At 42.1% G+C, this 15,459-nt stretch overlaps 1 protein-coding gene across 7 annotated transcripts in view; it reads left to right on the plus strand.

Annotated features, from left to right (window-relative positions):
• The window catches only part of BCL11A (BCL11 transcription factor A), a 99,151-nt gene extending 88,126 nt beyond the window's left edge, over positions 1–11,025 (plus strand). For 3 of the 7 annotated variants that reach the window (XM_060169330.1, XM_060169332.1, XM_060169335.1), the window contains 2 exons: positions 796–2,818; positions 10,554–10,657. In XM_060169330.1, coding sequence (XP_060025313.1) covers positions 796–2,816 — 2,021 coding nt within the window. In that variant the 3' untranslated portion in view covers positions 2,817–2,818; positions 10,554–10,657. Of the gene's footprint in view, positions 1–795; positions 2,819–10,553 lie in introns of all 7 variants that reach the window. The other 4 variants (XM_060169333.1, XM_060169331.1, XM_060169336.1 and 1 more) reach the window with 2 other exon arrangements.
• Positions 11,026–15,459: the final 4,434 nt, after the last annotated feature.

Genomic DNA, 15,459 nt, shown 5'->3' on the forward strand with positions numbered 1-15,459 from the left:
ATATGGCCTGTTGGTTAAATTTGAATTAAATTTCTCTATTGAGATTTTTTGTAACAGCCCTTGAGATAAAAATGGGAATCCCCGTGGGGTGTTGTGGAACCAGAACTGGGACTAACTGACCCTCACACAGGCTGGGGTTGTGAGGATGTCGCTAGTCTCTCTTCCACGTAATTATTTCATGAGTACCTTCTCATTTTTAACAATATCAACAATTAGTGTGTTTCAGGCTAAGATTAAAAGCATCTCTAGGGCCACAGAGAATTGTAATGAGTTGACCTTCTCTTTTTTCACATCTCCATGAAATGATTGCCTGTTCAGACAGTTCACCTGCCACCCAGGGGGATTTAGGAAAGCAGGAAAGTTTCCCTTAGGCCAGCCTGTCCAAATCCCTCCCTTAACGGACAAGGAAAACAGAGGCACAGAGATGAAATGGCTTGCCCCAAAACACAGCTGGTGAAAGACTGGAAAGTTCAGAAGATGTTTGCTGAATTTCTCTAGAATGTAGGGATCCTCATCCTCAAGCTTGAATCGATCTAGATCTTTCTACTTTGAAGACTGGATTTAAAATTCTTAGAACTGAGTCAAATGGCAGGAAGACTGATTTGACAAATTTTTATTGGGCACCAACCTCCAGATGCCAGCACCATCTAGGCACAGGGGATAAGGTCAGTGAGGGCTTAGGCCGTGGGGTTGAGGGCTGGGGGCAGGGAAGGCTGGAGGTGGAACATAAATAAGCAATTGCTGATGCCCTCCTTGGTGATTAAACATTGATGTTGGTGTTGTATTATTTTGCAGGTAAAGATGAGCCCAGCAGCTACACATGTACAACTTGCAAACAGCCATTCACCAGTGCATGGTTTCTCTTGCAACACGCACAGAACACTCATGGATTAAGAATCTACTTAGAAAGCGAACACGGAAGTCCCCTGACCCCGCGGGTTGGTATCCCTTCAGGACTAGGTGCAGAATGTCCTTCCCAGCCACCTCTCCATGGGATTCATATTGCAGACAATAACCCCTTTAACCTGCTAAGAATACCAGGATCAGTATCCAGAGAGGCTTCCGGCCTGGCAGAAGGGCGCTTTCCACCCACTCCCCCCCTGTTTAGTCCGCCACCAAGACATCACTTGGACCCCCACCGCATAGAGCGCCTGGGGGCGGAAGAGATGGCCCTGGCCACCCATCACCCGAGTGCCTTTGACAGGGTGCTGCGGTTGAATCCAATGGCTATGGAGCCTCCCGCCATGGATTTCTCTAGGAGACTTAGAGAGCTGGCAGGGAACACGTCTAGCCCACCGCTGTCCCCAGGCCGGCCCAGCCCTATGCAAAGGTTACTGCAACCATTCCAGCCAGGTAGCAAGCCGCCCTTCCTGGCGACGCCCCCACTCCCTCCTCTGCAATCCGCCCCTCCTCCCTCCCAGCCCCCGGTCAAGTCCAAGTCATGCGAGTTCTGCGGCAAGACGTTCAAATTTCAGAGCAACCTGGTGGTGCATCGGCGCAGCCACACGGGCGAGAAGCCCTACAAGTGCAACCTGTGCGACCACGCGTGCACACAGGCCAGCAAGCTGAAGCGCCACATGAAGACGCACATGCACAAGTCGTCCCCCATGACGGTCAAGTCCGACGACGGCCTCTCCACCGCCAGCTCCCCGGAACCCGGCACCAGCGACCTGGTGGGCAGCGCCAGCAGCGCGCTCAAGTCCGTGGTGGCCAAGTTCAAGAGCGAGAACGACCCCAACTTGATCCCGGAGAATGGGGACGAGGAGGAAGAGGAGGACGACGAGGAAGAGGAAGAAGAGGAGGAAGAGGAGGAGGAGGAGCTGACGGAGAGCGAGAGGGTGGACTACGGCTTCGGGCTGAGCCTGGAGGCGGCGCGCCACCACGAGAACAGCTCGCGGGGCGCGGTGGTGGGCGTGGGCGACGAGGGCCGTGCCCTGCCCGACGTCATGCAGGGCATGGTGCTCAGCTCCATGCAGCACTTCAGCGAGGCCTTCCACCAGGTCCTGGGCGAGAAGCATAAGCGCGGCCACCTGGCCGAGGCCGAGGGCCACAGGGACACATGCGACGAAGACTCGGTGGCCGGCGAGTCGGACCGCATAGACGATGGCACTGTTAACGGCCGCGGCTGCTCCCCGGGCGAGTCGGCCTCGGGGGGCCTGTCCAAAAAGCTGCTGCTGGGCAGCCCCAGCTCGCTGAGCCCCTTCTCCAAGCGCATCAAGCTCGAGAAGGAGTTCGACCTGCCCCCGGCCGCGATGCCCAACACGGAGAATGTGTACTCGCAGTGGCTCGCCGGCTACGCGGCCTCCAGGCAGCTCAAAGATCCCTTCCTTAGCTTCGGAGACTCCAGACAATCGCCTTTCGCCTCCTCGTCGGAGCACTCCTCGGAGAACGGAAGCTTGCGCTTCTCCACGCCGCCCGGGGAGCTGGACGGAGGGATCTCGGGGCGCAGCGGCACGGGAAGTGGAGGGAGCACGCCCCATATTAGTGGTCCGGGCCCGGGCAGGCCCAGCTCAAAAGAGGGCAGACGCAGCGACACTTGTGAGTACTGTGGGAAAGTCTTCAAGAACTGTAGCAATCTCACTGTCCACAGGAGAAGCCACACGGGCGAAAGGCCTTATAAATGCGAGCTGTGCAACTATGCCTGTGCCCAGAGTAGCAAGCTCACCAGGCACATGAAAACGCATGGCCAGGTGGGGAAGGACGTTTACAAATGTGAAATTTGTAAGATGCCTTTTAGCGTGTACAGTACCCTGGAGAAACACATGAAAAAATGGCACAGTGATCGAGTGTTGAATAATGATATAAAAACTGAATAGAGGTATATTAATACCCCTCCCTCACTCCCACCTGCCACCTCCTTTTTTCATCACCCTCCCCTTTCCCCATCGCCCTCCAGCCCCACACCCTGTAGGATTTTTTTCTAGTCCCATGTGATTTAAACATACAAACAAACAAACAGAAGTAACGGAAGCTAAGAATATGAGAGTGCTTGTCACCAGCACACCTGTTTTGTTTTGTTTTTTTTCTTTTTCTTTTTCTTTTTTTCCTTTATGTTCTCACCGTTTGAATGCATGATCTGTATGGGGCAATACTATTGCATTTTACGCAAACTTTGAGCCTTTCTCTTGTGCAATAATTTACATGTTGTGTATGTTTTTTTTTTTTTTTAAACTTAGACAGCATGTATGGTATGTTATGGCTATTTTAAATTGTCCCCGATTCGTTGCTGAGAAAACATGTTGCTGTTTCCAGTTCCGTTCTGAGAGAAAAAGAGAGAGAGAGAGAAAAAGACCATGCTGCATACATTCTGTAATACATATCATGTACAGTTTTCTTTTATAACATGAGGAGGGAAAACAGTCTTTGGATTAACCCTCTATAGACAGAATAGATGGCACTGAAAGCAAATCTCTACAAGCTAAATGTCTGTCTCTAAAGGGTTAAATATATCAATTGGAGATGAAGGAAAGGCCTTGAATTGACAAATTAACAGAAAAATAAAACAAGTTTATTCTATCATTTGGTTTTAAAATATGAGTGCCTTGGATCTATTAAAACCACATTGATGGTTCTTTCTACTTGTTATAAACTTGTAGCTTAATTCAGCATTGGGTGAGGTAATAAACCTTAGGACCTAGAGTATAATTCTATATTGTATTTCTCACAACAATGGCTACCTAAAAATATGACCCATTATGTCCTAGTTAATCATCATTTTTCCCTTTCGTTTAATCTTGTAAGCAAAACTGATTATACCAGTATAAAAGCTATTTTGCTCCTGATGAGAGCTTAAAAGAAATGGGCTCTTTTGCCCAAAGTTTTATTTTTTTTAAATGATGATTAAATTGAACGTGCAACGTGCAAAAGCTCTGGAACATGATGAAATACATTAGTAAGGGATTCATTTTATGAAGATAACTTGTTTTAAATAATGTCTTTTGAAAAAAATTCTGGCACCAGAAGAAATAGATCCAGATCTACTTGGTTGTCAAATGGACAATCAAACGATAAACTTTAAGACCTCGAATAGCATGTTAAAAAGAAGAGACTGACAATAAGGTTTGACAGAGGGTAACAGAGGAAAAAAAAATGTGATTTATTAGCACAATGTGGTACTATTTGCCATTTTAAACTAGAACAGGTGTATAAGCTAATATTGATACAATGATGATTAACTATGAATTCTTAAGACTTGCGTTTAAATGTGACATTCTTAAAAAAGAAGAGAAAGAATTTTAAGAGTAGCAGTATATATGTCTGTGCTCCCTAAAATTTGTACTTCATTTCTTTTCCATACACTGTGTGCTATTTGTGTTAACATGAAAGAGGATTCATTGTTTTTATTTTATTTTTTTAATTTTTTCTTTTTTATTAAGCTAGCATCTGCCCCAGTTGGTGTTCAAATAGCACTTGACTCTGCCTGTAATATCTGTATCTTTTCTCTAATCAGAGATACAGAGGTTGAGTATAAAATAAACCTGCTCAGATAGGACAATTAAGTGCACTGTACAATTTTCCCAGTTTACAGGTCTATACTTAAGGGAAAAGTTGCAAGAATGCTGAAAAAAAATAATTTGAACACAATCTCATTGATGAGCATTTAAAAAAAAAAAACTAAAAAAAAAACTTTGCCCGCCATTTACTTGACTAATGAGCTTACTTACTCGGACTCAACATTGCAAGCGCTGTGAATGGAAAACAGAATACACTTAACATAGAAATGAATGATTGCTTTCGCTTCTACAGTGCAAGGATTTTTTTGTACAAAACTTTTTTAAATATAAATGTTAAGAAAAAAAGAATTTTTTAAAAAAACACTTCATTATGTTTAGGGGGGAACTGCATTTTAGGGTTCCATTGTCTTGGTGGTGTTACAAGACTTGTTATCCATTTAAAAATGGTAGTGGAAATTCTATGCCTTGGATACACACCGCTCTTCAGGTTGTAAAAAAAAAAAACATACATTGGGGAAAGGTTTAAGATTATATAGTACTTAAATATAGGAAAATGCACACTCATGTTGATTCCTATGCTAAAACACATTTATGGTCTTTTTTCTGTATTTCTAGAATGGTATTTGAATTAAATGTTCATCTAGTGTTAGGCACTATAGTATTTATATTGAAGCTTGTATTTTTAACTGTTGCTTGTTCTCTTAAAAGGTATCAATGTACCTTTTTTGGTAGTGGAAAAAAAAAAAGACAGGCTGCCACAGTATATTTTTTTAATTTGGCAGGATAATATAGTGCAAATTATTTGTATGCTTCAAAAAAAAAGAGAAAAAAGTGTGACATTGTACAGATGAGAAGCCATATAATGGCGGTTTGGGGGAGCCTGCTAGAATGTCACACGGATGGCTGTCATAGGGGTTGTACATATCCTTTTTTGTTCCTTTTTCCTGCTGCCATGCTGTATGCAGTACTGCAAGCTAATAACGTTGGTTTGTTATGTAGTGTGCTTTTTGTCCCTTTCCTTCTATCACCCTACATTCCAGCATCTTACCTTCATATGCAGTAAAAGAAAGAAAGAAAAAAAAAAGGAAAAAAAAAAAAACCAATGTTTTGCAGTTTTTTTCATTGCCAAAAACTAAATGGTGCTTTATATTTAGATTGGAAAGAATTTCATATGCAAAGCATATTAAAGAGAAAGCCCGCTTTAGTCAATACTTTTTTGTAAATGGCAATGCAGAATATTTTGTTATTGGCCTTTTCTATTCCTGTAATGAAAGCTGTTTGTCGTAACTTGAAATTTTATCTTTTACTATGGGAGTCACTATTTATTATTGCTTATGTGCCCTGTTCAAAACAGAGGCACTTAATTTGATCTTTTATTTTTCTTTGTTTTTATTTTTTTTTTATTTGGATGACCAAAGGTCATTACAACCTGGCTTTTTATTGTATTTGTTTCTGGTCTTTGTTAAGTTCTATTGGAAAAACCACTGTCTGTGTTTTTTTGGCAGTTGTCTGCATTAACCTGTTCATACACCCATTTTGTCCCTTTATTGAAAAAAATAAAAAAATTAAAGTACACAATGTAAGCTTCTTGTGTCCTCATTTGACACACTCTGTAAATTACTTTCAAGAAAATAACAGGTTTTAAGAGAAGGCCAGTCAGTCTTTTTCAAGATTATTTCTATGGGCATTTTGATGCGTGTATTATACCCTAAAGGAACATAAAATACTTACTATATTAAAATAGACATATCTCAAGCCATGGAAATAGTTTAGACTTTATAATTCTAGAATAATTTTCGAGAAATGGAAAGTGTTTTCAGTATGATGTTAAAAACTTCCCCTCCATCTCTTAGCAGTAATCCATTCAGATATAAATGAAAAACTTCCTGATAATAGCATCTTAAACCTTTATTCCCTTTGGATTTTTTTTGTGTTCTTGTTGTCTAAAAGTTCTTTTCTATTCTCCCATCATGCCCTATCTTAGAACATAATGTAAAAAAGTTGTTTTTTTTTTTTAATCAGCTCTTTTGTTTCCACATAAGAGCCTTTCCTCATACCAAAAATAATCCCACCCCTCAAATCTAAAAATCCAGAAACAAAAGCATCAGGTAAAGGAGAGAGGGGGGAAAAAAAGAAAGCAAGTAAGCAAGCAAGCAGTAACTAGGAGTTTAGCCAACTTTGGCCAAACCTGTGGAATCAGCCACTAATTTCCTGAGATATATGGTGGTTTGCTTTGTGATTCTGAGATCCTAGGGACCCTAGTTGGGACAGATGTTGTAGCTGTTTTTATAGGGTCTTCCTGGTTGATAGCAAATGAGGGTGGGAATACCCTTCAATTATCTTTTGGCCAACCAACAGATTTATAAAATGAAGCAACGTCTTTGAAAAGCAAGTTAGGTCTGTTTTAAAAACCCCTACTTAGAAATCTGTGTTGTCAGTTTTACAAATACTGCATGTTGCAGCATCTATTTGCTTTATTAAACACATACCTCTGTGACACTGTCTCCCTGTTCCCAGTGTAGATGAATGGATACGACATTGTTCTTCTTTTTGTAAAAAACAAAACAAAAACCGTTCTGTTGTCTTGTGGTAGCATTTCTGTTGCTCAGTTCTTATGCCCTGGTGCCTTGTGAGGTGGCCTTTTCACAGAATGCCTTTTATCTGGGGCAAGAATTGTTTTATCTTTCTAAAATATAGAGAAAGTAAGTGTATTTTTTAAAAGTCTGTTTGGGTGGGAAGCAGAGAGTGGAGGCAGAGAGGAATCTGGTAAGAGATGATTTGGGAGAGCATAAATGGTACAGGAGCTGGGATGGAATGAGGGGGTACTTGCAGAACTTGATAATTGGCAGTGAAGTGAGGGGTGATATATGTGTTTTAGATGAGTTTAACTTCACAAGTGAATCCAGAATGCTGTTCAAGACAGATAGAAATATTCTTCAAGTGCCATGCCAGTTTCAGACATGGTGACTTTGCTCCACCATATTAAATGTCCATAAAACCGCTGTGTATTCCTATTACTCTTTTATTAGGCGCTCTGAGTACGGCTGTGCAAGTTTTATATACAGTATTCATTTAAATTTCTCAGTATATGATGCTCTTAGTGTAATTAGGTTTTGCATCCTGACAGACAGAATTAATGGTGGATACTGTATGCTTGTATGCTCAAATTTCTTAAATGGGCAATGGGGAGGGTGCAAACATCTGGTGATAAATCATAGATTATGTTTGATTTACATGGTCCCAAAGTTAAATAAATTTATTGGGAGACAGGTTCTTCAGGGTTCTCAGTCTCCTGACTTACTGAAGCCCTCTTATAAAATATTATTTCTGAAGCTGCGTGAACAATAGAAGCCTGAAAACCTAGGCAACAAGAATATAACTTATAAATGACATCTTGTATCTGGAACCCTAAAATTAAAAATCTTAATATAAAATAACAAAAACCATTTCCAACAGTAGGGTGAAGTCATGATAAAGCTTTAAAACGAGGAACTGCTAAGGACATGAACACATTTCAAAATTCTCAACTTAAGTTTATGTGACACCCCTGATGTGTTGAATGCAATGTTCTCTACATACTTGAACTCCTAAAGCTTAACATGTTCCTTTTTATCTTCATTTTGAGAACAATTTAATAAACAGGAATACAGTAAATACTATTTCTCACAGATTTTAACCCAGACACTCTCCAGCACATGTACTACCTTCATCCTGAAACCAGTAACTCTCCTCTCTCTGCTTAGGACCTACAAAAAGAGTGAGACGAACATATTTTAAAGGTTGCTAAGAAGTGAGGTGAACGCTTGGGACTTCGTTTGTACCAGCAATGGCAGGAAGTGTGAAGTAGCTGAGCTTTTCCCAGGGCATTCTGTGATAGAACTGTTTATTTAAATACCATTTTTGTATATGCAATAAGTTCATACTGTATATATTCACAATGCTTGAAGTGAGGACTTGAAAGGAAGTGGCGGCGGGGGCTAGATATCATTTCATTTGGAGAAATAAGGAAATGAGCTGGTTTATTCACAGACACTAAAAGTTTGTTAAAAGGTACTGGGATATTTCAGGCCTTCCTGGAAAGGAGTTGAGAAGCCTCAGGCCCCATTCTGTCCTGCTTCAAACACTTTACTCTCAGAGAGTGAGGGAGGAAATAGCAGTGTTTTCGTTTTTTAAACCCCTCCCCGGCTCCATACACACAAACATGATTTCTTATGACTGTGTTGTAGTCGTGTGTTCTTCATTATGATTCTGTTACTCCATTGTCCCTGGGCCTGGTGTGTTCAAGAATGTACACATCCTATGCTCTTTTTTTCAGACTACTTCCCATTTAAAAAAAAAAAAATTGTGGGACTTTTGCTGGTATGAGGATGGGATTAGCAGTGTTCTTTAAACCTGCTTGGAAAAGTGTTTTATAAAAGACTGTTAACTTTTAAAAGGCATTAGCCACTTAGCAAATTTTCCTAAGTGTCTCCTAAGGCCCTGCAGCTTTCCCGATTAACAATAAATGAACCCATTTTTAGAGACATGGACATCAGAACACATAGATGGAGCTGGGATTATGTACATTTATTCCAGGGTTGCTTTGCTGCAAATTGTAGACATGGGTTGGTGGGTCTGTTCTTTTGCTTGCTGTCATCTTGTTATCCCATTAGCCCACTGTTTCATTTAGTAAAACACATGGCCAGTGAATCAGCCTTTAAGGGGATGGGCCTATTTCTCTCTCTCTCTCTATTTCCCAGTGTCATTCATGATCATGGGATGCGATCAATTCCTCCCTTTCACATGGGAAAGGAGACCAATACAGTTCACGTGGGTCCATTGTACTCAAGAACCTAAACTTGGCTGAAGGCAACTCAATGGTTGATCCAAATACTGTTTTCCCTTTCTGTAAAGTGATAAAGGGAGCATTTATCAGGTCTTTATGAGATGGCAGAAAAGGCAAATTAAGCCATTTCCCCAAAGTCTATCCTTTAAAGTAGGACCCCCAAACCCATAGGGGGGGCTGTGCTTTTTAAATAACAATGGATGTGGTACATGCCCATGCTAGCTATACTTTGCCTGTTAGGATTTTAAATATTGGTAGCAGGTCTGACAAAGGGGTTTGATGGGGGGGGCGGGTATCAGCGAAAGGGGCCTCGACGACAGTGACTTAGGGCTGGGCTGGGAATGGAATTCCCAAGAGCCCACCTGGACACAGCAGGCCCCTCAGCCCAGGTCTCCACTGCTCAGGGTGGGGGGATTCGAGAAAGCAGCTGAGCTCCAGACCCTGGGCCTCCTGCGGCGCCAAGTCAGGGGAGAGGAGGCCCCAGGCCCCTGCTTCAGGTCGCCATGGCAACGAGGCCTGGAATGCCACAGTCGTAGCCCTCTTCCTCGGCACATCCGGACTCCCAGTTCTGCTGCTTCGAGTCAATGTACAAAGCAAGGGAGGAACCCTGGAGGAAAATAACCACTCCCTTCTTCCCTTCACCACTGCCTTGTCCCCTTACAAAAAAGAAAAAAAAGAAAAGAAAACTGCATGTTTGAAAGAAACTACAGGCAGTTTTTGGTGCCATTTGGGAGCAACTATTTTGAGTTCTGGTTTCCTCTTCAGAGATTTGTTCGCCTCTTGTAAATCGTTGGCTGCTTTGACGTTGAACTTGATGACATTTCATGTTTTCGTTGTGCTGCTTTTACATCAATTTTGAGTTTTTTGTTTCTTTATAATTTTATTATTATTTTAAGGAAATGTCCCCCTCCCTCCTCCTTCCCCTGTTCTCCTCAACCAAAGGACTGTTTCCTACTCAGTTTTCTCAGTCATAAGGGAAAGTGTTTCCTTCCAGGTGTGTCCCCAGCTTATTAGGACTGTCCTATGATCGGGGAGGGTGTCCGGGTCCTTTGGGGGAAGGCGGGGAGGGAGGCATGGGGAAGGCACTCAGAGGTCAGAGATTTGGGGGAGGTGGGGGAGATTGAGTTTGAAATCATGTTTAAAATGCCGGTGGCTCAACCTGTGCTTGATTTAAGTTATAATTTTAAAAAGCTAGTTAGAGAACAGAAAATGACTGGGCCAAGTCACACCTGTACTTTTTTTTTCCCCCTCCTCTGTCTCCAACCTCTTTCTAGGTTCTTCACACACCCCCGTTCGGCGTAGTACCCAGAGAGCTCAAGATGTGTGGCAGTTTTCGGATGGAAGCTCGAGAGCCCTTAAGTTCTGAGAAAATTTGAACCCCCAGGGGCGGGGTGGACACGTGCCGCCCAGCCGACATCTGCGTGGTCTGTCATCCTGCTAGTTTGTGATGTTTTCTGACAGTAGCCTCCAAGAAGCCGTTGTGCGAAGACAGAGTCCTGCAGTGTCCTTCCTGCCCGGGCCTGCAGTGCCATTTTATTTATATTTTTTAATAAAAAGTAAAAACAAAAAAACAGACCCACATTGGAACAGTGAATCAGTCCCATATTGAGGGCCCATGGACCATCGCTGTCCTGAGTGCCGTCCTGGCCCTTCTGAGACCAGCCAACCTAATTCCCCGTATTGTGGAAATGAGCATGAGTCCCCCAGACCCCTTGTTTCTATACATTCTATGTTGTCTTTTAAAAAGTGTGCTTAACATTGACACAATAAATGTTGGAGCTTTAGGTGGTGTTTGCTTGTTCTTTAATTATTAATGCTTATAAGACAATGCAGCCGCTTAAGACTGTATTTCTGTACCCGTTTTTGCAGACACCCATCGGGTGGGAAGGAGGAACAGATTTGAGGAATGGGTAGGAGGCGTAGGAGGGGAAATAGGTTACTGCTTATCAGATGGCATAAATTTTCAAGGAGAATCAAAATGCAAAACTTGGGAATAAATCATAGCGATATCATAATTAATGTAGTAGTAGTGTTGCTGTTTATTAACGCTAAAGTGTGGTTTTCCTAACTGTCTGACATAATTTGCATACCATTAAATAATGCATAATATGGCATGCTGAATTCTGTTTTTCAAATATATGCTTTTGGTGGCTACCATGCAGGATTTAAATTTGTCTTTTAATTTAGCTCAAGAAAGCTAATGTCCCTGGATTAGTGGTAAATCCCAAAGAAGGTGATGAAAATCAGTAGTTGTTTATTAAATATTCTAATTTTAGGTTCCCCAAACTTCAGCAAATATATCTTAATGCAGACAAACAAACAAACATAAAACTTCTTTATTACCCACATCAGGAAATTTGGGGAAGGTTTATAAGGGGAAAAAAATGATAGGAGGAAAGAGGTCCATATCAAAACACGCTATTGTAATCGTAATAGTGCCCCGTTCCTTAGAAATTAGTGACACAAATGTTAGGTCTACAAACGAGTGATAAAAATTCCTTCTGGCCCAGTTAATTTGCAAATAACTTTTCTAAGTTTGGTGTTTTCTATTGCCTGGAGATCCAGAAGAGAACTAGAAACAATATAGCATATTAAAATAGGTTTATAAATAATAGAACTCAGACACCTGTGTATTATAGATTTACATATTGGCTGTGAACGTAAGTGGGGAAAATCTTACCCACTCACCCTCTGGCTAGATTACCTAGCCTAGTGAGAAGACAGAAAAATAATTGGCATCTGGATTCTTTCCTGCTTATTCATCATAAATAATGACTCTTCACAGATGTGTGCTGCCTTATACGTTATACAGTGCTTTCATGTGCCTCATTTCATCTGATCCTCGTTGGGACAGATCTCACGACTTCCACTTTGTGGATGGGGAGACTGAGCCTCACCAAAGTTAACGGCTTGCCCAGGGCCACGTCAATGAGAAGGAGAGCAGAGAAGCCAGATGTTCTGCTGTCTCATCCAGTGAATTCCACTGAACTCTGTGGTCAAGGGGATTGTCTCTCCCCGTGTTAGCACACAAGCCATAAACGTTCACAAACACACACATGTATGGCTCACACACAGAGATCAAGGATGTCCACTGGTAAGGCACACAAAAGTGTCTCTTCCTACCAACAGCTGTGCACACTGCCAGAGGGAGTTTGGAGCAAGCAGCCCTTCTTGCCATCATCTTTCCCCAGTGGCTTTTCCATGACAAATAAATAACCCTGATTAACTAGGTGGCCTGGATGAGTTTTTGAGAGTTCCTCTCATCTAGGTGAGATGGGACCTCCAGACAAGTGTTATTTCTTAAAGGAACATTTCCTGTCCCATGCTCTGCCTCTGTGTTACCGAAACCTAAGGCTATTAGGGATTCTGTGACAGCATCCTCACTGAACATGCTAAGCTCCTTGCCATTACCTAGAAAGAGTGACTCTGCTTCAAAAGGGAGACCCGACTGAAACAGAACAAACAATCCTGGATTTGGGGACACCTTCAGCCCTGGTGTTCACTACAATTTCATTTCTAGTCTAGTCTCCACCTCTTATTTCTTCTTGAAGTCAGTTTGTAAATAAATGGATCTCTCTAGAAGTGGGCTTGGCAGGGGGAGGGTTGGGGGGAGGAGGGGGGAGTGGGTAAAGGATATCTTTTTCTTCTTCCCCCCTTTGGAGAAGAAAGACCCCTCGTTAAAACAAACAAATGAAAAAAACCCCAAATCCCACATAGCTTCCCCTATATCCTTTTTAGCTGAAAGAAAATAAAAATTCATTATGAAATGATGGTGTTATGCGAGGGCTAGAACTTTTGAAAACCCACGAAAGATTGATGATTTGGGAAGACATCTCCCCGTGTGATATGTCAAGGTCATGTTTCTCCGTGAATGGTGGAAGCAGCAGAAGGGACTGACAAATCTGATTGGGGTCCTCACTGTGCCCTCTCCCGAGAGTGAAACTTCAAATTGCAGAGAGATTAATTGGCTGCCCAGCATGCACCGAGCACGGATTAGAGGACAGAGTTCCGGGTTCTCGGGAGGGTAGGGACCAAATATGGGACATTGTTCTTACCCTCCCACGCCTGGTCTATGAACATTAATTTTGTGGTCTGTCCAGATTGTCACACTAAACAAAAAGATCTGTTAGCTGTCTGGGTCCATGATGGCAGAGACTCAGTAGCTCCTACAGCACCCAGCACCTGGCCTTTTGAATACTGGTGGTGCTGGAGAAATAAATGATTGTATCAGAACTGGTGGTAAAGAAAAATCTTAGGGAAGGAGAGAAAACTTGGATCCTACTGAGGTCTAACTGAGCACCCCAAACCTCGGTAGAATGTCTCCTAGGCATTTTTGCTTGGAGTTTTCCAGAGTATTTGTATTAGAGCCAAACCTATCAAGTGGTAAGAAATATCTTTCAAGTTTTATGTGTGCTGACATAATTTTCTTTTTCTGAGGGCTAGACAGTGAAGTTAATGTTGAAGATGATCATTCCTATTAACATTTTTTCTCAGTGTTAATGTTTATTCCTATGAAGAATTCTTATTTTATAAAGTAGGGTCCCCAGAAAGGAGTGGTAGAGAGGATCAGAATGGAAGTATTTTGCAGGTGCTGTTTCTCTTCTTACATGCCACATAGCTTTGGCTCCTTTTTGGTTGTAGTGTGAGGGAAGAGATTTGAGGAATATGCATATTGGTTGTAAAGTCAATATGGAATTCAGTTGAAAGTTCAGAAAAAAGGTGTGCTGCAAGCACACGTTCCTTCTTCAAGGATCCATCCTGAGTTCTTAATCAACAGGGAAACAATAATGTTATGTTGCTTTTCTCTGACTTCCTAGCAGAGACAGCGCTTTTCAGTTTGCACTGTTCCAGGGTTACATTAAGCTAAAGAACGTTTCAATTCCAGCAAAATCCAGCAGCAGTCATTCTTTTCCTTCCTATCTTAGTGTAAATTAATACCTATTGTTAAATCCCATTACTTTTCCCCTTGCTTTATATTTTAAAAAATGCTCCCAGGAAACACTTAAGGTTTATAGAGTACTTTTACAGGCATGATCGAATCAATTCTCCTAGTGATTCTAGAAATTAGGTAGGACAAGAATAGACTAAAACTTGAAAGGAACCACAGCAATCATTCGTTTTACAGATCAGGGCAACAGAGGCCCAAAGATTAAGTGAAGGACCTGAGATCACACAGCTTGAAAAAAGTGAGAGCCAAGCTTGAAACCACACAGTTAGTGGCTGAGCCAGAATTGGAACCCAAGCCTCCAGCTCCTGTGCAAAGGAACTCAAACGGCAAATCTCTCCCTTGTGACCTACTAAATTCAGAAGCAGGAATGGCAGAAAAAGTGTGCATTACAGAAGAACTTAAGAATGAAATCAAAAGCTTGTTTTGGTGCCAGTCCTAGTGGGGAATATGTAAGCGTGTCCCATATTTCAAGGGTTTCTAAGCGGCATCCTGATGACAGGGCACATTTAGGTCACTACCTAGAAAGGTTCCTCTTTTAATCCACCCCTCTGATGGTAGAAATGAATTTTAGGAATCAAGAATCGCTGGGAGACAGCATTTAAAGTTAAAAGGGCATAAAAAAGAGCTACTCACCAAACCAAATTCATCTCAAATGTCTTAAATAGATCTCACAATCTGTTCCATTCTCTAGGCAGGATTTAAGGGAAACACCCACTTAATTTGCATTTCGAGCCCTCATCACATCCTGTTAGAGAATTCAAATAGCCAATAGCATGACCTGAATCCTGTTACTAGGGGTATTTAATTTTGAGTTCAAAGATGGTGAAATAACAATGAACTAAAGGGAAGATTGACTGAAGTGGTATACAACTCTGGGTTGTGAGAATTATTCCACTTACTATGCTATTTAGGTTGTACAGTCTTTTTCTGCACAAGGTGAAATCTTAGTCCTTTTCCCCTTTGGTCAGGGGTTCCTGGCTCTGTTTAGAGATGTACAAATTCTGCTCTGTTCAGCTCTTCTGCTGCCATTTCTTTTCTTGCCAACCATCCTTTGATTCACATTTACTTCTTCGAATGGACATGGGTTGACTTTGAATGTTTCGGGGCCCGATAGCGCTGCAGTTGCTGTGTGCAGCAGCTGTTTCGAGCCTGCACAGGCAAAGTTATCCCTGAAATAGGAGCAGGGCAGCAGGAAGCCTAAGAGAGCCACAGCAAATCAAATATCCCTGTTG

This window comes from Lagenorhynchus albirostris, chromosome 13 (genome assembly GCF_949774975.1).
Source record: "Lagenorhynchus albirostris chromosome 13, mLagAlb1.1, whole genome shotgun sequence".
NCBI lineage: Eukaryota > Metazoa > Chordata > Mammalia > Artiodactyla > Delphinidae > Lagenorhynchus > Lagenorhynchus albirostris.